Source organism: Zootoca vivipara, chromosome Z1 (genome assembly GCF_965207765.1).
Source record: "Zootoca vivipara chromosome Z1, rZooViv2.hap1.1, whole genome shotgun sequence".
Taxonomy (NCBI): domain Eukaryota; kingdom Metazoa; phylum Chordata; class Lepidosauria; order Squamata; family Lacertidae; genus Zootoca; species Zootoca vivipara.
In genome coordinates, this window is record NC_142583.1 from 60,436,180 (window position 1) to 60,458,062 (window position 21,883).

Below are 21,883 nucleotides of genomic sequence, written 5' to 3' on the forward strand. Positions count from 1 at the left end.
GCCTGAGGCGGTTGCTTCACCTTGCCTCATGGGTGGGCCGGCCCTGCAAGTGACAGAGAAGCTTGTAAATCTCTTCTCACAGGAACACACAACCAGACTATTGGTCCATCAAGCTCAATATTGTATACATTAACTAGCAATGGTTCTTTAGAATTTTCAGCCGAGGTCTTTTTCATAACCCTATCTGGGATCTTCTAGATTCAAAGTGTATGCTCTACTACAGAGTGAAGCAGAGTAGATTGATGGGATCTTGCAAAAAAGAAGAAGAGTTGTTGCCTATGCTTTTTAAACCCAGTTGTAACAGATTCATTCAGCTTCAAATCTGATTTTTGTGTTCTAAAGGTGACAGCAAGAACATGAAGGATGTGCTCCATGTCTGCTTTTACTTCCCTTCTGCAGTCTTCAAGCCACATTTGTATGCATCTTGAATGGCAGTTATTTACTTTAAATGGCTTTAAGTAATAGTACTTTCTTTTTTTGACAATGATACACCATCTGTCATCTCTTGTGAAGAATTGTTTTCACCTAATGCAATATAAAGGCATCAGTTTCTAATCTAACCAGTGTTCATATTTGATTGGGTAAATGTAAGCACTGACAGTTCCATTTTGAAATTGTCAATTTTTAAAAGAAAAGACCACTGTTTTAACTATGGATTCAAAGTTCGTTAACACCACTAAAGATGATAAATGTATGAATGCTGTATTGTGTAACAAATAGATAGAAATGCATAAATTTTGGTCTGCTGTTCTGCCTCAGTAAGTGATTGAAATGTCTCGCTTAACAAATTTCAGTCAAATAGGTCACTTTCAGTTAATTGTGTTTTAATTCCATTCCAATCAATGAGAAAAAATAGTTATGACTAACTTAAGTCCCACGGTACTAAGATGTAACTAACAGTACCCAGCCCACAATATCTTTTATATTTCTTGCTGGAAAGTGGGAGGCGTATTCCCTTTAAAAATTGCATGAATAAAGAATACAAATGAGCACATCAAATTTATGTTTATGGTCTGTTTTTTTTCTCTTCCATGTAGATTCAGTAGCTTCTGACAAAGCCTAATCACAATGCTGGCCTAGTTTGCACATAACAGTAAGCCGTGGTTTCCTTAATGAATCACAATTAACAATGTGTCATTCCACAAGTGACTGAACAAACCATGACTTGTTTTCTAGCTGCTCAGGACTTGGCAGCTTGATGAATGTCTGAGGCCAAAAAACAACCCCACAAACCCCTATGGTTAAGGAATGGGATTGCATTCTCACATAGTGCCAAGCCATGCTTAAAACAAATCAAGGTTCATAAGCTAAGCACTTCATATTGTAAACAAACCATTGTTAAGCTGCTGTGCAGGATTTATATATAACACTTAATACAAAAAATTGTTTAATAAACCTTAGCATAAAGTGCGAGCCAGATGGTTTTATTATATCAGCATTTCCCAAACATTCGATATCTGGGTTAATTTTTCTTCTGGAATAAATGGAGGCCATCTCACATTCAAAAAGATTAAATACCAGATCCCAGGATGATAAGCATGCATTCTCCTTACAATGGCAGGATTTTGTTGGCATCAATCTGTCTCGGGAGCCAACAGAGCAGTGTGCCTTTGGGGATGAGGTCAAGCTGTTGGACGTTTGCAGCACCTGCACATTTTGTTGCAGCTGGGGCAGATGAAGGTGTCCAGTTGTGCTGCTTGATGAGCTATATTGTATTCCAGCATTTTGCCCTCCCATTTGTCCAGAGTCAGGACTCCGGGATGGAAGCACGATTGTTGGGAAATGGTGCTTTGGGGCCTGTCAGAGCAAAGCAAAAACAGATAACATACGCAGAAGGCAAGGCATGCCAGAAACTGTGGCTGCTGTGCAATTTATTCAGAAGTCAAAGAATAAAATCGCTTCATGTGTTTCAGAAAATATTGGCAGGTTGACATAACAAATAGAAGGGTACATAATGAACAGCCACCCCAAACTTTAGCCAAAGGTTCATAAGAAAAAAACTAAGCATTACAAATATGACCAATGAGAAGCTGGCTAGCATAAAAGGCTAGCGTTATTGGTGATTTGCTGATAAGCCTTTGTCATTACAGGGATGGTTCCAAAGTATAATGACCTTTAAGAAGGCCATGGCATGAAGACACTCCAACAGTGGCTCAGAGGCAAAGATATTCTTCAGAGTGGTCCAAGGTAGTTTACAATCACTTTGGTGGTGGAAATATTAAGTGCTTGAAAGCAAGTTTCTAAACTGCTGGTGGTTTCAATCAAGAATATTCTGTTACTGGAGTCAGAGAGCTTCTGTTCAAACACTAAAACAACCAGTTCCTGTATATCAGAATATTCTCCCGTGGCCAAAACAGTGAAAGCTCAGCCAGTACAGGAAACGAGAATAATTAAAAGAGCTTTTTGGATTCCAGTCTTTTTTAAAAAATTGGAAATGGCAATAAAAGATAAGCTTACTGGAGTGTTTCATTCCAATATGAGCTAAGCCTAGAGGTGCGTTTCATTCATCCAAGTAAATATTTTAAAACATAGTATTTACTCTCTTTCCTCAATCATAGGCTACTGGGTCAAATTTTATATTACATTTTCTTTGTGATTATACCAAAGATCTCTTTTCCCTTCTCTACAAAGACTAGGATCAGTGTGGTAAAAACAACAATAGTATGGCGGCTTATTTTGTATGATGAGCAAGAGATCATTCAGATTCTGACTTAAAGACACACAATGCAATTCTGTGCATGATTTATTCAGAAGCAAGTCCCTCTGGGTTCAATGGGGTTTATTCCCAGATTAAATGCATAGGAGCGCAACCTAAATCGCTTCCTGATTATGGCAAATAAATATTAAGTGCTGACACTAAAGGGTTACTTCCATAACAGGAAGTAAAACAGATTGCGGCTGTTAATTTTTATAATTGTAAAATGCCTCCCAACACTCCTGTTTATCAACAAAAATCAAACTCTTATACATGTTTTTATTTACGTATAATGGATGCAGAATGTGTTATCGAATACCTTAGCAATATTTCTTGATAAAAAGAGAGGGCACTGTTCAGCCAAAGCTAGACATTTAGAAGTCACACGGATTTTATTTCATTGGAAAATTGAATGGGGATTTAGCTTCACTTAAATTTGGCTGCCCATCCTTTGTGGCTATAAAACAAGGATGAGGAAGCTGTGAAACTCTAGATGCTGTTGGATTACAACTCCTATCAGCCCTGCCCATTGGCACATGGTGGATGGGGCTGATGGGAACTGGAATCCAACAAATCTGAAGGGCTGCAGGTTCTGCATCCATACATCAGTAATCTAATTCTTCAAAATAAAAAAAAAATCCTTCCAGTAGCCCCTTAGAGACCAACTCATTCTCTAACCCAAGCAGCATTAACACCCCATTCTATCCCTAAACTTCTATCAGCCATGTTTAGGCTTTAGTTTAGGCCTTGATCTCAGCCCCATCACAGCAAACCAGGTTAGGATCTTCCCTCCAGTGTGCTCCTCTTTTCTCTGCTACAAGCCTGACAAAGTCAGCATGACTGGCATAGAGTTTCAGCTTTTCACCAATGTCAACCCATTTCACTTTCCCAGCATCATCTCCTGCTTCCAAGTGTAAGTTCTCCATTGCTTCACCTGTTATGCAAAGAGAGATTCTGGCATTAGTGTGACTCCATTTAACCCAAAGCACAACCCATTAAATCCTCCACCAGGACGTGTACCCCATGACAGCTTCCACGGCAAAGCACATAAGTAAACAGTTCTTTTCACTGAACACTCTTGTGACAGAGGTTCTCATACTTTCGGTAGATTTGACAGCCCACCTTGTCCCAAGGAATCAGACTTGAACACAAAGGAAGGGTGATAGCTTTGGTGATATTTTGCATGCAGGAGGTCACAGTTTCCATCACTAACATCTTCAGTTAGAGCTGGGAAAGATAAGTATCTGAAGAGCCACTGCAATACTGAGCTACGGTAGATAAACCAATAGACTGGTTTGGTATACAGAAACATAAAAGGCTGCTTGAAACTTAAAGCAACAAATGACAAGATGACATTTTTTTTGTGCAATGGTACCCATGTGCCACTATAAGAAACACTCCTGAATCATCAGGAACCTTTTTTTGGTTTTTAGCATTGAACTTTAAAAGTATATATACTAGCATAACAATGCACAGGTAAGTGTGCCAACAATTAGGTATTCATGTATTACTTCAATTTCTTTTTCTGTCATCCTCCATATTCCTATAGTCAAGAATGTGCCAAAAAAAAAAGGTTAGCAACTGGAAAAATAATTATCATCCTCCCCATCTTCTAACAGAGATGAGGAACTTGTGGTCCTCCAGCTGTTGGACTACAATTCCCATCATCCCTGTCCACTGGCCATGCTGGCTCGTGCTGAGAATTGTGCAGAATGTCTGAAGGCCACAGGTTCCCCACCCTTGTTCCAACAACATGACAATGGGTGTGACCACAAAACAAGGAAGGCAGCATCCCTTACTCACCAGTTTCATCATGGTAGTTTACGGCTTCTGTCTCCATCCAAGCATTGTCTGTGTTCCGAGGATCATCCACATACCCTTTGTATACCTGGAAAGCCAAGATACAGGCTGGCAACTGTCCTGTTTACCATTTGGGCTCTTGCCCAATTAAAGAAGTCTTAGGCAGCTAATCATGTGAGTTTGTCAACTAAATAAATCTGCATAAATGTGCATTTGAGATGGGAAATTTAAAGAAAAAATATTTGTTTTTGAATGATGCATGCTTCAGTCGCATCAGGTAATGTCTTGGAACAAGGGAAATGCCATTTAATGTATGCTTGCCACTGGCAGTTTTTAAAAGCACTTTTCTTTAAAATGTACTAAAAACAGGGTGGAGAGAATATTGTACACTGATTATTTTAATCAGTCCATTAAAGGTTATTATACTTCCTGCTACCAAAAGCTGCTTAATAAGAAGCTGCTACTCTTTGAAATGTAATTGAAAAGAGTTTCATCGACCTCTGCATGTAATATTTAATGGGCTTGCAAAATTATAACAGGAGCAGAGAGGGCACTCACCACAAAGTAATCTTGACTGAACAGCCTATTCAGTTGTTTCTCCATCTCTTCCTTCTCGGCCTCAGTTTTCTGTAAGGAGTTCAAGGCCTCCTCGCTAAATTCTCTCTTTAGTGCAGCTGACAATTTTTCCCCTGGGTCTACCATGCCCTAAAATAAAACATTGTCACCTGTTACATCTACCCTTTAGAGGCTGGATGCTTTCCCTTTGTAAGGGAGGGTGATTATCATTATAAAAACGACATCAGGGGGTGAGGCAGGGATGATATGAAATATGATAGTGGCAGATGATAGTTTAAAAAATGAAAAACAATGGAGATATCTGATGACAGTTCTCTCGACATGTCAGTTATGCTCTTACATGGCCTAATATGCCATGTAACAATAGCCAGCTGCTGAGTGTTGTTAGAATCATAGAGTTGGAAGGGATCTAGTCCAACCCCCTGCAATGCAGGAATAAATACAGAGGGGTGTGCATAGGAGCTAGTGTGCGGCCCTCAGAAGGAAATGTGGCCCTCAGGATGAAAAAGGTGAAGATTTTAGTAATCCTTCAAATGCTTAGCAAGAAAGGGAGCTGTGACACACACACACACACACACACACACACACACAGAGTCTTTTGGAGGCCAGCACATTTTTGAAAGCCAATTCTGTCAATTCTCTCTTCTCACCCCTGGAATGGCCCATTCCCCACAGTCCTTCCTTTTGATTGCAATGAACTGCAAGATACTGTTGCCAGACACTGGGTGAGCTACTTTATTGCCACTGCCGTCTCTCTTCCACCTGCAAAGAGTAACCGGGGGGGGGGGAGAGATTAATCTGTGGTTCAGCTCAAGACATGCAGGAAAACACCGCTTCAAATGTAACGTCAAACCATAGCTATGAGCCCAATGCCGGCGTGCTTCCCACTCATACCACATGCTCAGATTCTCTTGCTTGCAATTTAGCTGCAAGCCATGATTTTCTGCTACTTCTGAACTATGTTTTGCCAGATTTTGTTGCAGTTGCAAATGTAAGGTTTGCTGCTGAACTGGAAGTGAGGGAGGTAAAGAGAGGAAATGAAGAGAAAGAAGGAGAAAGGGTGTGAGCTCTGGGTTCATTCATACAGTTCCATGGTTTGGTATTCTGTCTGAACCCACCCAGAGCATTGGAATAATTGAAATGAATGTGGAAACCTTGGATCCGCTCAGCAAAGATGCATTGTGGGGGCTCAGGCAATATAGCAATTGCTTCCATATAGTTTTTAAGTCATCTTAAAGCAGAATTAGAAGCATGTCATGATCAGCATTTTTAAAATTTCACATATTGACTTGAATGTAAAATATTCCCCTTTCACATCATCTGGAATGATATTACTTACCTAGTTACAAGAGGATCTGCAGCATGATTTGGTCCCCAACGCCCCAAGAGACCTCGGCCCACTATTCCTGTCCTGCCTACAGGATTCCTGAAAAATAACAGAGCACAAATGAATGCCTGGATATGATCCAAAGGCCCACACAACTTAAGTTCCACATGGCCAAAGAAGATTGCAGCTCATCTTTCTTGAACAGCAATGCCCCCTCTTAACCAAAGACCACTTAGCTGTGAGGAGTAACAGGTAACCAAGGGGTTAACTGTGTAGCACCTGACCACTGAGGAAGATATCATGTTACAGAATGTACTGGAAGCATTTCTTTGTGTAACAGTTGGTTTCGATTTTGCCTGGGAGACGGTCGCAAGATGTCTGCGAGCTCACCAGGTCGTTTGTTATTTTCTCTGTAAAATAAACTTCAGTAGTTATTAGAACACCTCGGACTCTGTGTGTTCTTAAAAAGCTTTTTATCCAAAGGCTATACAAGCTACCGCTGTGCGTGAGAAAGGAAAAAGGAGAACTCTGCTATTTTACTGCTAAGCCCGGGTCTACGGAGCAGAGGCGCTAGAGAAAGCGTGCCGGGCGGCATTTAGTGGCTCCTAATTGAGTCATAAACAACTCAAAGGAGTCCTATACTCGTCACATTAGCACACTACTTTTGAAACATGGAAGCCTTTCAAATGCAGTCTTTGATACAGAATTGGGAGTGGGGTGGATCTATTGCTCAAAGACCAGAATCCTACTGGGCATGTGGACCCAAAATAGGTCTTCGAAGCATATGTATTTTAAAAATATTTAACAAAACAGTGTTATGACAGAGTTATTGCAGGGGCTCCCAAACTGTGGTCTGTAGGATTTTTTTTAATTGCATTTTAATCGTTCATCTTATTTTTCATATGTTTTTGTTGTATTACAATGTATGGGATGAAAATAGTATTATTATAAAATACAATGTAAGAAATAAAAGAAGCAATTAAATACAGCATCTAGCACACTGCATTACAATTGCTACAATAGGCAGGGAGGGGAGATTGTTTGGGAACAAATGGCTTACAGAGTATTCAAGATTTTGTTAGAGATGTTTTTCTTATATTCTCATTATTTTTAGAATGCATTTTAAAAGCATGTAGTAGTTTCAGTGTTTTCTTTTTAAATGCTGAAGTACTGAATATAATTTTTGAGGAATAATAATATATAATTTGGTTTACATTAAATACAAAGTTAAGAAAAACATTATCAAGGACAGCTCAAGGAGCTATGAAACAGCATAAGATAAACCTTTTCTTCCTGCTTCATTGTTTACACTTGGGCCACATAACAACCATTAATTTGCCTTTCACAAAAAAGCAATACTGGTTGAAGTTATGCTCTTTTAATTATCTTTTAAACCCATGGTCCTAATGGCAATCAAGGCTTCAGAAATTTTTTTGGAAACTTGCAAATATGTATTGGACACACATTTTTAGCAGACAGGCAACCAGGATTCAGAACCAGTGAATCAGTGCTAACCTCTTAGGTTATTTCTGCTAAGGTATGTGATCAGATCAAGACTTTCACTCACTCACACACAGATTTTTGATGCATGCACAAGAACCAACACAGAATGTCAAATACCTGGGCCTCCCATTTTCCACATGATAGAAACCATTTTGGCTCTTCCTCTCCACTTGTCCATCCTTCTCATTGAACTTTGGAGAAAAGTTTTTCACCCTTTTCAAGAAAATAATAATAGTGAAAGAAACAATTAAAGCCCCTTCAATGTGCATTAGCAACATCCCAGTTTCAATGGAACTTATTTCCAACATTAGCTGTGTTCAGGATCACAATTTGGCAGCCCAATCCTAGTCAGCCTGTTTTTGCATTGCTGTGTGTGCTCTTTGGCTTGCTCCTTTCATTTGTGCTTCTCTGTGATATCCATTTACCTTCATGTGCTGTGTATGTGCTTGGCATGACTTTGTGTGCCAACTGTTAGGAAAAGTTTGTGGTGTGCAGGTATGTAGGGAAATGGACTATTGTTGGGGTACTCTTTTTGGGATGGCTGCAGGGGAAAGAATAGGTCTTAAGTGGCGTGTGTTATCCTTTTGGTATTCTTGTACATGAGTGTGTGTGTGTGTGTGTGTGTGTGATGTTTATCCTATGGAACTCTGCACTAATATATGCCTTGTGCTTTCACTTAAGGTTCATTTTTTTAGCATAGCCTGGCACCTTGGCTTGGATACTGCAACTCACTCCTATATCACATGCTGTCTTTGTCTAGCCTACCTGTCTAGCCTACCTGCCTAGCCTACCTGTTGCAATGATGCAGGGCAGACTTTCATTTTTTATTGCTGGACAGATGCCAGTTACAGAAAACTTAGTTAAAAGGCTGCATTTAAAGCTTAGCATGGACAGCCTAGAGTTTCAGGTAGGTGGAAGAAGCATTCTGCTTTCAAGCGTGTGCACACCTGACCTATCTTTTTTAGACAAAAGGTGTCGCCTTCTTTAGCCCTTACATAAAGAAGTTTGTAGCCCAAGGCCAAAGCTTATTTGGCAAACATTTGGCAGCTGCTTGATCGTTGACCGTCTCTTGATTTTCTCATGCAGTCAGAGAGCCAACGGGGGTAAAACCTCTGGTTATTTTATGGTTCAAAAGAATAAGTCATCATGGCATTGATTTTGCACTAAAACAATGCTAATATTTGGCTTCTTTCAAATCATGCTTATTTTTAGCATTGCAGGTACTAAAATCTGGGAACACTAGGTAGCTATGCTACATGAAAGGGGCAAAGGACTTCTTTGGGATACAGCCAAGGGGTACAGCTGGGCTCAGTTGTCACCCTGGCCTGCAAAGAAGCTTTCAGTACATGCAGGACAATGGATGATAAACAACTCCATTATGTAAACCAAGAGAAGACTAGATTTATAACTTTACTTCTAGTAAAGTAAGACCTTCGTGTTTCAATTTGTTACTTGGTGCTCTGGAATTAAGTTAGTAAATCTCCTTAAGGTTTTTAAACTGCTTTGAGGGTTGTTGTTTTTTACAACTAAGTGGTCTATACATTTTATGAAGCAAAATAAATGAAAGTAAGGTGGAAGTTTAAGGCTACCAGTATGGCATAGCAGATGGTGCTGAATGTGGACTCACGCTAACTGTTCAGATTATCCCACAAGCATGCAATGATTTTTTATGAACTTCTTAAAAATGTGTTTTCTTCCTTCCAGAACCTCTGAAAAAGGGCATGACACAATAAATATATACAATATTAGATGCATGATAAATTTAAGGAATGCATCCATTACTTTTGCATCTGTTGATTGTGAACAAGTCCTACAAATTTATAAAGTGCTTAACTTTGCTACTGTGGGTAGCCTCCCTAATCCCACCATATCAAAATTAAACACTTCGGTTAATTTGTAGGATCTCAGCACAATTCCTATGGAATTGTATTCATGCCTATTAATATGTTTGCTACTACCAGACTAAATAAAACAAAGGAAGCACCTTATCCAAAGCTGCTGCTACTATATTTTATTTAGCTGCTAGTTAACAACTGGAAGGATTAAGTGGCAGTGCCAACTCACCAAGCAGAAGGGAGGGCTTCCCCCTTGAGCCTTCATTACTCCCTGCCACTCTCACCAAAGGTGTCATGGACTTTGAAGACGCTCGGAACCCAGGACAAAAGGGAGAAACGTGCTAAGAGAATGGTGCTAAGAGAATGGTTTGGCAATGGTGCTAAGAGAATGGTTTGGCAAACCCTCACCATGATCAACTCCTGCCCGGAAACATATGTCCCCACTGTGGAAGGCTGTGTGGATCCAGAATTGGCTTCCACAGTCACTTACGGACTCACTGTTAAGACTGTATTCATGGAAGATAATCTTACTCGGCTACGAGTGATCGCGAAAGAAAGAAGACTCCCTGCCACTGTCAGAAAGCATGTGTGCATTAGCAAACCTTGAAGACAATATTTGCTGCCCTTGATATAACTACAGTTAGAAGTACAATGAACACAGCTAAATTTCTACATGTCAACAAGATTCGAAAATTTACCCTTTAAGTGCCAAAATCTGTTCAGCAAGCTATTTCCACAATGCTGAGCTCAAGCACTGCGTATTCTAACTGCAGCATTTGTGGCTCCCTTAGTCCAAAATTTAAGTCCCATTTAAGTCTTGGGGCATAAAAAACCTGAACTGGAACTGTATTCAGCAGCCTCCCTGGAGAACCATCTTAATAACTAAACACAAATCCTCTTTCAACAGTTTTTTTTAATAACTAAGAACAAAGGCAATATATGGTCACATTCATAAATATTATGCCCACCATTTACTTTTAGTCAAGCAAAAGCTAAGTCATTCTCAAAAACAAGCCCTCCCCTTTTACTGCACCCCATTGGTCAACCAACAATGCTCACCCAATTTCTGGATCTGCCCACTTAGGTCCTGCCAAAACAGATTGTGCTGTATATTCCACAGGGCTGTAATCCTCCCATTCAGTTGACCAATCCACCTTATCGTTGGGAACCCTGCTGCGCTGAATGTTTGATCCTGGATATGGGGAGGTCCTTGCTTTGTTATGCAAATTTTCTCTTGCATCTTTACAATTCGACATTTTAGCACCCTCGCTGTGAAACCAACTTTCTGAAGATGCGCTGTAGAAAAAATAGAAGGAGTTGCACACAAAGAGGGGAAATAAACTTGATGTAATGTTGTATGTTGCAGGACTGGGACATTTCATACATAGTAAATTGCAGGGGTAGGCAACCTAAGGCCCATGGGCCGGATGCGGCCCAATTGCCTTCTCAATCCAGCCCACGGATGGTCCAGGAATCAGCGTGTTTTTACATGAGTAGAATGTGTCCTTTTATTTTAAATGCATCTCTGGGTTATTTGTAGGCCCTTCCTGGTTTTTTTTACAGGAGTAGAATGTGTGCTTTTATTTAAAATGCATCTCTGGGTTATTTGTGGGGCATAGGAATTCGTTCATTTCCCCCCCCCAAAAAAAAAATAGTCCAGCCCACCACATGGTCTGAGGGACGGTGGACCGGCCCACAGCTGAAAAAGGTTGCTGACCCCTGGTAAATTGCATACAAATGCCATCAAGTACCATAGCCATCCAGGAAAACTCCATATCTTGTATGATTGAAGTACTAAATAACCAACTGTTAAAAAAACGTGGGCAAGGGGGGAAAGTTCATCCTTCCCCAGGAGGATGGCCCAGTCGGTTGAGCATGAGACTCTTAATCTTAATTGGGTTGAAGATTCCTGCAATGCAAGGGGGTTGGACTAGATGACCCATGTGCTCCCTTTCAACCCTGCAATTCTATAATTCTATGAAGGTGGAAATTTCCTTACACAAGCTGTTGATTTATCAACCAAACTGTAGTTTCATCACATTATAAATAAAATATCAAGTATGGTGCTCATGGGTATTGTAGGGCTGGCATGGTGAACTTTTCTAATGCTTGTTGGTTCAAAGAGGGGGGGAAAGTGGATGGGGACACTTTAGTAAATGACTTAAATCATTTGCAAAAAGGGGGAAAAAGAATAAAGACTATAAGCAAATACCCCCACCCAATATTCCTTAATGAATTATCAGCTTTAAAAAAATGAAAATGAAGAACTAACTTTCTAGTGATTTTAGTTAGGGAAATACATTTTTAAGGCAATATTGTTCCCTCTACTACTGAGCGATGAGTGAGTGCTGATAGGATTGCAGCCAAAGCACAGTCACTGTGAAACAAGGAGGTGGTATATGCATGAAGGTTAAATGCACACCTGAGGGAAAACTCACCACCCTAATGAACACCCTAATGAGCACACGAAAGCTCATACCAAAATAAAAACTTAGTTGGTCTTTAAGGTGCTACTGAAGGAATTTTTTTTATTTTACTTCGATCCAGACCAACACGGCTACCTACCTGTAACCAGAACTAATGAACACTGTGTATGATCAGTAGCCATGGAACACTGAATGTTAGTTGGAAAAGAAAGTCAGCAAACGACAATTAGGGGACAGAGAGAGAGAGAATGGAGTATCTTGGAGGAAGGTGTGGTGGCTGGAGACCTGAATAAGAGCACTGCTTTTAGGAGGTGAGAATACACTTGGACTTCCGGTCTACCACCATTGCTGACCGGCGGGAGAATCTCGAGCTCCGAGATTCTCTAGCGCTGCGAGGGAGGGGGGAGCCGTGAGAGCACCGCGGACCCCCGAAAGTGCTCCAGATCGAGCGGTCTGGAGACTTGGGGACTCAGCTGCACCTTTTTCTGTCTCCTCTGTCCCCCGGTAAGCCCTATTAAGGGAGCCGAGAGCGAGCGGAGTGGAGACGTGGTGCCTTGAGTCAATCTGCTACCCTCACAACGTGAAGCTCCGAGCCGGCAGCCTGTGGAGCAGTGGATTTTTCCAGATTTAAAGGATTTGAAAACATTGGACACCATGAGTAAAGGAAAAGGATTTTTTTAAAAAATTAATTGAAATGATTTGGACACGGGGGAAATTAAAAGAGGAAGTCGATTTCCCCCATTGAGCAAATTGAGACGCAGTTAACTTGCCCGAAGCTGGGAAGTTGACAGGAAATTTTTAATCACCAAAAATCGGACTTAAAACTTTCCCCCTAAGGCAGGGTAAAGGGGAGAAAGGTTGAATTCCGCAAAATCCCTGTAAAGGTTCTTTAATTTGGCCTGGGGAAAGTCCCCCTGGAAGCTGGAGTCGAGTCCTTGGAGAGATCAGCGAGCCGCCATTATGACATCACAATAGGATGGAATTTGTTTACCTCTTTGAGTTTGAAAACTGTCAACATTGAAGAGAGCGTAAAATATAAGATTGGGAATAAGAAGTTTGACAGAGGCTTTTTTCATAAATTGATATATGAGTTTTAAGATATGAAGAAGAATTAAAAATGAGAGTTTGTAACCAGATTGGGCATAATTTCTGTTTCTGAAGATTGGAAATACGAACTGCGCCATTTCCTGCTGTAATCTGTGCTGTTCCCACGAAATTGGAGATGACCAGGATGTAAGTAGACACAACATCATCTGACTTTATTGACTTTCAAAAGGAACTTTTGGAATTGCTTTTGGATTTTAGGGATGAACTGCATCAGAATGCTATACAGATTAAAAAAATAAAACAGAACTGTGCGGAATGTGAGAAAGGACTAATCTCAACAATGTATGAAGAGAAGCAAGACGAACAATTAACAGCCATGGACAATGTAATTGAATTTAAAGATGATAAAGAAGCTGCATGAAACATTGTTCCCTCAGTGAGAGGAGGGGAACAGGACTCATGCTTGATTCAAAGAGCAATCAAGGAGGGCATGGAATAATGCCCTCCCAGTGAGAGAGGGAAGACTGGACTCATGCTGGGGCCAGAACTTAAGGGGTATCAAAATTGAGACAGGGCTGGAAAGTGGAAATGTAGTTGGATGGTATTGTGCAACAGCTAGGAAATTGGGGAGGCAGCAGGGGATGAAGAAGGGAGAGTGGTGGATAGGTGGTGTAAGAGTAGGAGTGGGGTGAGGAGTATTAATGGATGTTATTTTCTGACTGATCAAGATGGCCCGAAACTGGAACGACCTATGGAACTGGCTGATTCATCTGAGAGACCCTGAGTCCAGGGGAGGGAGGGCTGAATTAGATTTAAGTGTTTAAATGTTATTGTGATAAAAGAAACAATATTTGAATGTATGGGAAAAAATTGGATATAAATTTGAGGCTAAGGGGAGAAATAGAGGATAGATGGATGGGAAAATAAATTTAGATTTGGATTAAGATAAATTACGGGAGGAAGATAGTCGATGCTTTTAATAATAGAAATAGTTGTGAGATAATGAAAAAATGTGTTAGAATGATTTAAGATAATAAATGTAAATTGCTTAATTTGGAGTTAAAAATGGACCCAGTGTGAGGGGAATCGAGGAAGTCTACAATGTTAATTAAAATGTTAGAATAGATATGTTTTTTTTCTTTTTTATGTTTTAATTCCTGGTTTTGTGTGTGTGTGTGTGTGTGTGTGTGTGTGTGTGTGTGAATATTTGTAATTTGTAATGTTAGAAAATCAATAAATATTATTTGGGGGGGAAGAGAATACACTGCAACATTTTGTTGCAGGCTCCATTTCCGCTATGCAATTGTTCCACCAAGAAGCAAACTTGCTCCCACCTTTCAGCATTCTAGCCAAGGAGCTTAAAGGCGCTAGCTAGAATAACTCAGAAACCCTTATGCTTACATTTAAAATATATAAAATTAAAATGCATTTTATTAATTAAGTTGGCTGTGAAAACTATTAAGCTACCAACATTTTCATTCTGACATTGTTCCCCACACATTTAGGAGCCCTTGCTCACTGATCTATGTATAAAATAGGACTATAATATTAAACTCTGGGACAAATACCTGTAGGCTAGATTCCTGGATGCTTGAAATAGTGGGTAAGTGCAGGAAGAAGACTTAGCAGCAACAGCAGTTAAAGTCACAGTGAGAGAAACCACGGTAACCGTCCCGGCCAGGAAACCTCTTGCCATCCCATGCAGTAACCTCAAAGAGAAATGCCCACCAGTTGTGGAGCAACCTGGAAAGTCAGGAGACCAAATAGAAAACATCTTAGCATAATATGTATTGACCGGTCTTCATTCCCCACAAGACAAACTGACAAGTGACTTCGCAATTTATACTATATACAAATTACAGGGCGGAAGGCAGGTATTGTTGTGGATATTATGTAAGACATCTTACCTTTATTTTATATAAATTGTCATTCACTGTTAACAATTAAAGTAAACTTGCCCCCAAGATTCGGCTTGTGTAGCCAAAGATAAAACACATTTCTGCATTTTAAACTCCACAAGTATCAGTTGTTGCATTATTTATCTAGGACAAGCCATTTTGCAAAATACACCCGACGTATGAAATGAAATAAGACTGCATTGCAGCGCGATCCTATTCTTATTTACCCAGGAGTAAGTCCCACTGAGTTCAATGGGAGTTGCTTCCAAGCATCTTAGTTTTTGTGACAATTTAAGTAAACCATTCAGATTAGAAAGCACTGATTTAAATCCTTAACATTAGTCAATATTTTTCATTTACATATCACAGGGTTGGACTGTTGTCCCACTGCCCCCCTCCCCAAAGTGTACAGTATTGCAGTTTTTACGTAACTGTTAAATTGTGTTGAATTACAACTAAGCAGAACACTTGCAATTGTTTTATTAGGAGTACTTTATACTTATAGGCATTGAATTATACTGTGACATTTTCATACTGGGTTACCAGGGCAAGAAACCTTGTGCTTTTAACAGTTGAAGAGGACATTCTAGCAAGTTTAGCTTTTCTTGCACCTGCATTAAAGCTGTGTATCTGGAAACATTATACATCTGGCATCGTAACCAGCAGGGTGCAGATGGCAATATTCTTCTAAACATCGCTGAGGGTTCAGAAACATTTTAATACAGGATAAAAGCCATAAACAAAGAAGGCTGCTTTACTATATTCAGACAGACATACTGTACTTTTGACTAGCCAGTCAACAACTATTTGCATTTTTTTAAAGGAAGTCTTGTGTTTTTGCTTTGTAAAACACCCTGATATTCATTAACATTGTAGCATTTGAAGGATCCCAACCCCGCAGGGTCATTTAATTCAGCCCCCTGCAATGCTGAAATCACAGCCAAAGGATCCCTGGTAGATGGTGGCCATCCAACCTCTTGTTTAAAAATACTCAATAGTTTTCCTAAGGGAAAGCTATTCCTAATGTTTAGTCAGAATCTCCCTTCTGGTGCATTTGAGTCTATATATCATCATTACTGTTATACAGTACAGTATATTTATTTACACCCCGCCTTAAGGCAGCTTACAAATAAAAAAATAAGAACAGCTAAAACATAGAGATTGTTATTGTTAGGTGTTATAGAAACAGTTCTATAAACAAAATAAATATCCATTGAAGTAATTATTGTTATACATTTATTTACGCCCCGCCTTTTTCCTTGACTAAAGGCAGCTTACCAAAAAAAAAGGACAGTTATAAACATAGGAGTTATTATTACTACTACTAATTTTAATTAGGTGGTATAGAAGCAGTTCTATAAACAGAATAAATATCCATTGAAGCATAGCTGTCAAGTTCTCCCCTTTTTAAGGGAAATTCCATTATGCTGAATAGGCTTCCTCGCAAGAAAAGGGAAAACTTGACAGCTAGGCATTGAAGTAATAGCCGAGGCATAAATATGTTTTGTTGTTTTATCTTTTTGCTCTGAGGTGTTCTATTCTGATTTTTGTTTTACTATCAGGCAGTGTATATAAATCTTAGGGAAATATGAAATCCCCCACTCAGCCGTAAAAAGCTCACGGGGCTGCCTCCTGTCAGGCGAGCCTACCTCGCAGGGTCGTCGTGGACTAAACCGGGGGCTTTGCGCTCTGCGCTTCAGAGGAAAGGGAGGGATAGATCAATGTGTGTTTAGTTAAGAGCCGCCCGTGTAACATTTGTTCCGCATATACAGTATACGCGTCTCTGCATACATATTTCTAGAACCTAAACCTATATACAGTTCGCATGCCATTTATTTTTGACATTCGCCTTATCTATACAGTATACGGGAAAAAAGCGCGGGAACTGGCGAGGGGGGGAGAGGACCAGCATCCCCGGCCTCCCCTCCCCCTCTCGCTCTCTCCTCAGCACTCACCCCCCGCAAAGCTTCCTCTCCTCAGCCCTTTTTTCCTCCCAAGCCGCCGTTGCCCCCGTCAGGCAAATCTCTGCTCCGTGATTGGCTGCGACGAGAAAAGAAAAGAAAAGCCGTCGCCGCCCTTACCCAATGGGCTACGCCCTTGTGTCCTTTATCCCGCCTCCTTGCAACCCTCAGGGAAATGAAGCCGGGGGATTAGCGGCGTCTCGTTCGCCCCGCCTACTCTGGATGGTCGATAGGGCAGCGCAGGCGGCGATGTTGACGTCGCCTGTCACCTTTCCTCAAAAAACAAAAACAAAAAACGCCCTACGTCACACGTCGCCCGTATTCTGATTGGATTTCAGATGAAGGAGAGGCGTCAGGCCCTTCCGAGGAGTCAAACCTTTCCAACTGCCCTCTCGCCTTTCTACACATTAGAGGTAGAAGAAGGATAGACTCACACGCCATCCAAGAGGTTGCGGATAAGCAATAGGTCGGAACCCACGGAGGTTTCCCTACATTGCAGGCGGTTGGACTAGATGACCCTGGGGGTCCCTTCCAGCTCCACAAAGCTACCCGAGAGCGGTTTGCCAAAAAAATCATGTTTTGTACCGCTCTACATTTTTTCTACCTCTATGGTCTCTGTGACGAACGTGGCAAACCCTCTTAAAGGGATACCGCCGCAGTTCCAGGTCACAGAGAACTGATATTACAGAGATAGGCAGGAGTAGAGTTACATTACAAGCAAAGCTGACCAATGAGCAACATTAGAATCATATCATTGTTAGAGTTGGAAGGTGACACCAGGGTCATCTAGTTCAACCCCCTGCAATGCAGAAATTATATAAAATGCATTAAAAAAAAACCTTGCCCATAATTACCATAAAAACAGCATAGCACCAGCCCTTTCCTTAAAACCAGTTAGTTTCCAAAAGCATGTTGGAACAAGAAAGTCTAAGGAGAGAGTTCCAAACTAGGAGCAGCTACCAAGAAGGCCCTCTCCTACATCTCTACCAAGCGTGCCTGGGAGGTGAGACCAGGAGAAGGGATCGGAGCGTAGTAACGTGACTGGGGTTGGGGTGCTTTAACACTTGGTTGTTCCCCGCACTGATTCCTGCATTGCAGGGGGTTGGACTAGATGACCCTCAGGATCCCTTCCAACTCTCTGATTCTATCATGCTAGAATCGAGAATTTTACTTAAGGCTTTCACTTTAAACCTGCTTCTAATAAACTGGCTATTTGTTCTACTAAGCCAGTAAAACATTTCCAGATGCTTTCTAGGATCTTTTCCTACCCTTGAGGGAAATTATCCTAACCACCCAGCTCATCCCTCAGCCAAGCCCTACCCAAACACTCTCTAAACACTCTTTCTGACAGCTGATATGTCAGGTTCTGTCTTTTAACTCTCCACTCCCTCCTGATCCATCAACACTGATGGGATGCACCATCTCCACTGGGCCTGCAGAGAGCATTTTAAAAAGCTTGATTCTGTCTTCCAGCCCTCATTTTTAAAGGTCCTTTCTCAGATTGAGTTCCTCCACTGTGAAACAGGCTGCTCCCAAAACTGCAGCAGCTCAGAGAGCTTTAATGGGGGAGGGAGTCCTCTTGCAAGAATTTTTTGTTGTTTGTTGTTTAGTTGTTTAGTCGTGTCCGACTCTTCGTGACCCCATGGACCAGAGCACGCCAGACACTCCTGTCTTCCACTGCCTCCCGCAGTTTGGTCAAACTCATGTTGGTAGCTTCGAGAACACTGTCCAACCATCTCGTCCTCTGTCGTCCCCTTCTCCTTGTGCCCTCAATCTTTCTCAACATCAGGGTCTTTTCTTATATATTGCAAGAATATATCTTTAAAACAACCCTGTAAGGTAGGTTAAAAGATAGCGACTACCCCAGGGGGAGAACAATGTATGGTGCCTTCAGCTCCCTGGAGGACAAAGAAACCCTTTCATGTACTTTCTTTTGGACCTTTGAGCTTCTCTGTAAGCTGAGCCACTGCTACAATACTTTGTTTCTTCAGTAACCTGCAAGAAAGGCTGGTCTCAGTTTATATTAAGCCATGTGATAAGGGTGTAAAATTTCAATGCATTAGGTAATTTTCAAATTAATTTGTATGTTGAAAAGTGCTACAGAACTGCAAATATTTGTGCAACCTTTGAGATGACATTGTTAAAAACAGTGGTATCATGAACACAAGTGAGTGAAAGTGAGGCAAATATAGAGAGGATTTCTGCCTCTGTAGACCACGGTTCAAAGTCAGTCACTATTTCTCAGCCTAGCCTACTTCACAGCGTTGTTGTGAGAGGAAATTGAGGAAAGGGAGAACCATGTATGGTGCGTTGAGCTCCCTGGAGGACAAATGAGGTAGGAATGTATTGCTACACAAGTAAATATAAAACCCATGAATAACTAAGATCTGTGACCATCTGCAATCTAGTTTCATGAGGAGGTTTGCTTACTGTTATGTACTAAGCATGGATCCTAGAACAATAGGAAAGTAGGATCCTAGAATGCAACAACTGATTGGCTTGCAGGAGAAGACCAATCAGGCTCCAGGAGGGCAGCAGAATCAGCCAATCACACAGGACTCATTGTGTAAATAATGTAAATGAAAGCCTGAGGTTTGGGGGGCATTTCATTCACTGTTTTACAAGCTGCAATAAAGAGCATGAAGTCACTACAGGACTCCGAGTATATTTCACTTACTATAGTGTGTAATATAGAATCACACAGAGAAATTGCTAATACAGAAATTGCAATATAGAAATTGCAACCTTCTAAGCAACTGGGTGTGAGTTTTAATAACAACAACAACAACAACAACAACAACAACAACAATTTATTTATACCCCGCCCATCTGGCTGGGTTTCCCCAGCCACTCTGGGCGGCTTACAACAGAAAAATGAAATAAAACAATTAAACATTAAAAGCCTCCCTGAACAGGGCTGCCTTCAGATGTCTTCTAAAAATCTGGTAACTGTTTTTCTCTTTGACATCTGATGGGAGGGCGTTCCACAGGACAGGTGCCACCACTGAGAAGGCCCTCTGCCTGGTTCCCTGCAACTTGGCTTCTCGCAACGAGGGAACCGTCAGAAGGCCATCAGTACTGGACCTCAGTGTCCGGGAGCTGAAGGCAGTATAGCTTCAGGTACCTTCAGGTATACTGGACTGAGGCCATTTAGGGCTTTAAAGGTCAGCACCAACACTTTGAACTGTGCCCGGAAACGTACTGGGAGCCAATGTAGATCTCGGCGGCCGCTCCCAGTCACCAGTCTAGCTGCCGCATTCTGGATTAGTTGTAGTTTCCGGGTTACCTTCAAAGGTAGCCTCATGTAGAGCGCATTGCAGTAGTCCAAGCGGGAGATAACCAGAGCATGCACCACTCTGGCAAGACAGTCTGCAGGCAGGCAGGGTCTCAGCCTGCGTACCAGATGGAGCTGATAGACAGCTGCCCTGGAGACAGAATTGACCTGTGCCTCCATGGACAGCTGTGAGTCCAGAATGACTCCCATGCTGTGCACCTGGTCCTTCAGGGGCACAGTTACCCCATTCAGGACCAGGGAGTCCTCCACACCTGCCCGCCTCCTGTCCCCCACAAACAGTACTTCTGTCTTGTCAGGATTCAACCTCAATCTGTTAGCCGCCTCCAGGCACTCACACAGGACCTTCACCGCCTTCACTGGTTCTGATTTGAAAGAGAGGTAGAGCTGGGTATCATCCGCATACTGATGAACACCCAGCCCAACCCCCCTGATGATCTCTCCCAGCGGCTGCATGTAGATGTTAAAGAGCATGGGGGAGAGGACAGAGCCCTGAGGCACCCCGCAAGTGAGAGCCCAGGGGCCCAAACACTCATTCCCCACCACCACTTTCTGAACACAGCCCAGGAGGAAGGAGTGGAACCACTGTATGACAGCGCCCCCAGCTCCCAACCCCTCTAGACGGTCCAGAAGGATGTTATGGTCGATGGTGTCAAAAGCCGCTGAGAGATCCAGCAGAACTAGGAAACAGCTCTCACCTTTGTCCCTAGCCCGCCGAAGATCATCAAACAGTGCGACCAAGGCAGTTTCAGTCCCATGATGAGGTCTGAATCCCGACTGGAAGGGATCCAAATGGTCCGTTTCTTCCAGGTGTGTCTGGAGTTGTTCAGCAACCACTCGCTCAATCACCTTGCCCAAGAATGGAAGATTTGAGACTGGGCGATAGTTGGCCATGTTGGCCGCATCTAAAGATGGTTTTTTAAGAAGCGGTTTAATAACCGCTTCTTTCAGCCGGTCTGGGAAGGCTCCCTCACAGAGAGAAGCATTCACCAACCTGCGAAGCCCATCGCCCAGCCGTTCCCGGCTAGCTTTTATAAGCCAGGATGGGCATGGATCAAGGAGACACTTGTCCAAGCAGCCTGTCCACATCCTCGGAGGTAACAGATTGAAATTGATCCCACACAACTGGACTAGACAGGACTCTAGCACTCCCCCGCCCCGACCCTGCTCCCACGGTGGAGTCTACCTCTTCCCGAATCTGAGCGACTTTATCTGCAAAAAACTTTGCAAAATCGTTGCAGGAGATCATGCGGCCCGAACTGGGCCCCGATGGAGCAGGTGGTTCCACTAAACTGCGAACCACCTGAAAAAGTCTCCTGCTGCTGTTTTCTGCAGATACAATAGAGGCGGTAAAGAAAGTCTTCTTCGTTGTCGCTACCGCCACTTGGTATTATTATTACATTACTCATCACCATTAAAACACACACACACACACACACACACACACACACACACACACACACACACTTTAGTAAATGAATAGCCTGCTGTATTACAAAGTCCTCCCAGTTGCCAGCCAAGTC

General features: G+C 41.9%; 2 protein-coding genes across 6 annotated transcripts in view; one reads left to right on the plus strand and one right to left on the minus strand.

Annotated features, from left to right (window-relative positions):
* The window catches only part of LOC132592676 (uncharacterized), a 28,293-nt gene extending 27,294 nt beyond the window's left edge, over positions 1-999 (plus strand). For 2 of the 3 annotated variants that reach the window (XM_088660565.1, XM_088660563.1), the window contains exon 11: positions 343-999. The gene's annotated coding sequence lies outside the window, so the exon portion shown is untranslated. The remainder of the gene's footprint in view (positions 1-342) is intronic. The other variant, XM_088660564.1, reaches the window with a different exon arrangement.
* On the minus strand, positions 991-17,483 carry NUDT9 (nudix hydrolase 9). Of its 3 annotated transcripts, none has more exons than XM_035113699.3 (9): positions 17,189-17,483; positions 14,778-14,952; positions 10,796-11,032; positions 8,019-8,114; positions 6,411-6,497; positions 5,722-5,833; positions 5,054-5,200; positions 4,499-4,583; positions 991-3,629 (listed from the first exon to the last, which is right to left on the minus strand). In XM_035113699.3, exons 2-9 carry the CDS (start codon positions 14,903-14,905, stop codon positions 3,436-3,438), a joined length of 1,086 nt encoding a protein of 361 aa, XP_034969590.3. In that variant the 5' UTR covers positions 14,906-14,952; positions 17,189-17,483; the 3' UTR covers positions 991-3,435. The 3 variants fall into 3 exon arrangements, with proteins under 3 accessions (XP_034969590.3, XP_034969589.3, XP_088516687.1); XM_035113698.3 differs by having other exon boundaries at positions 17,063-17,234; XM_088660561.1 differs by lacking the exon at positions 17,189-17,483 and adding an exon at positions 16,757-17,098.
* Positions 17,484-21,883: the final 4,400 nt, after the last annotated feature.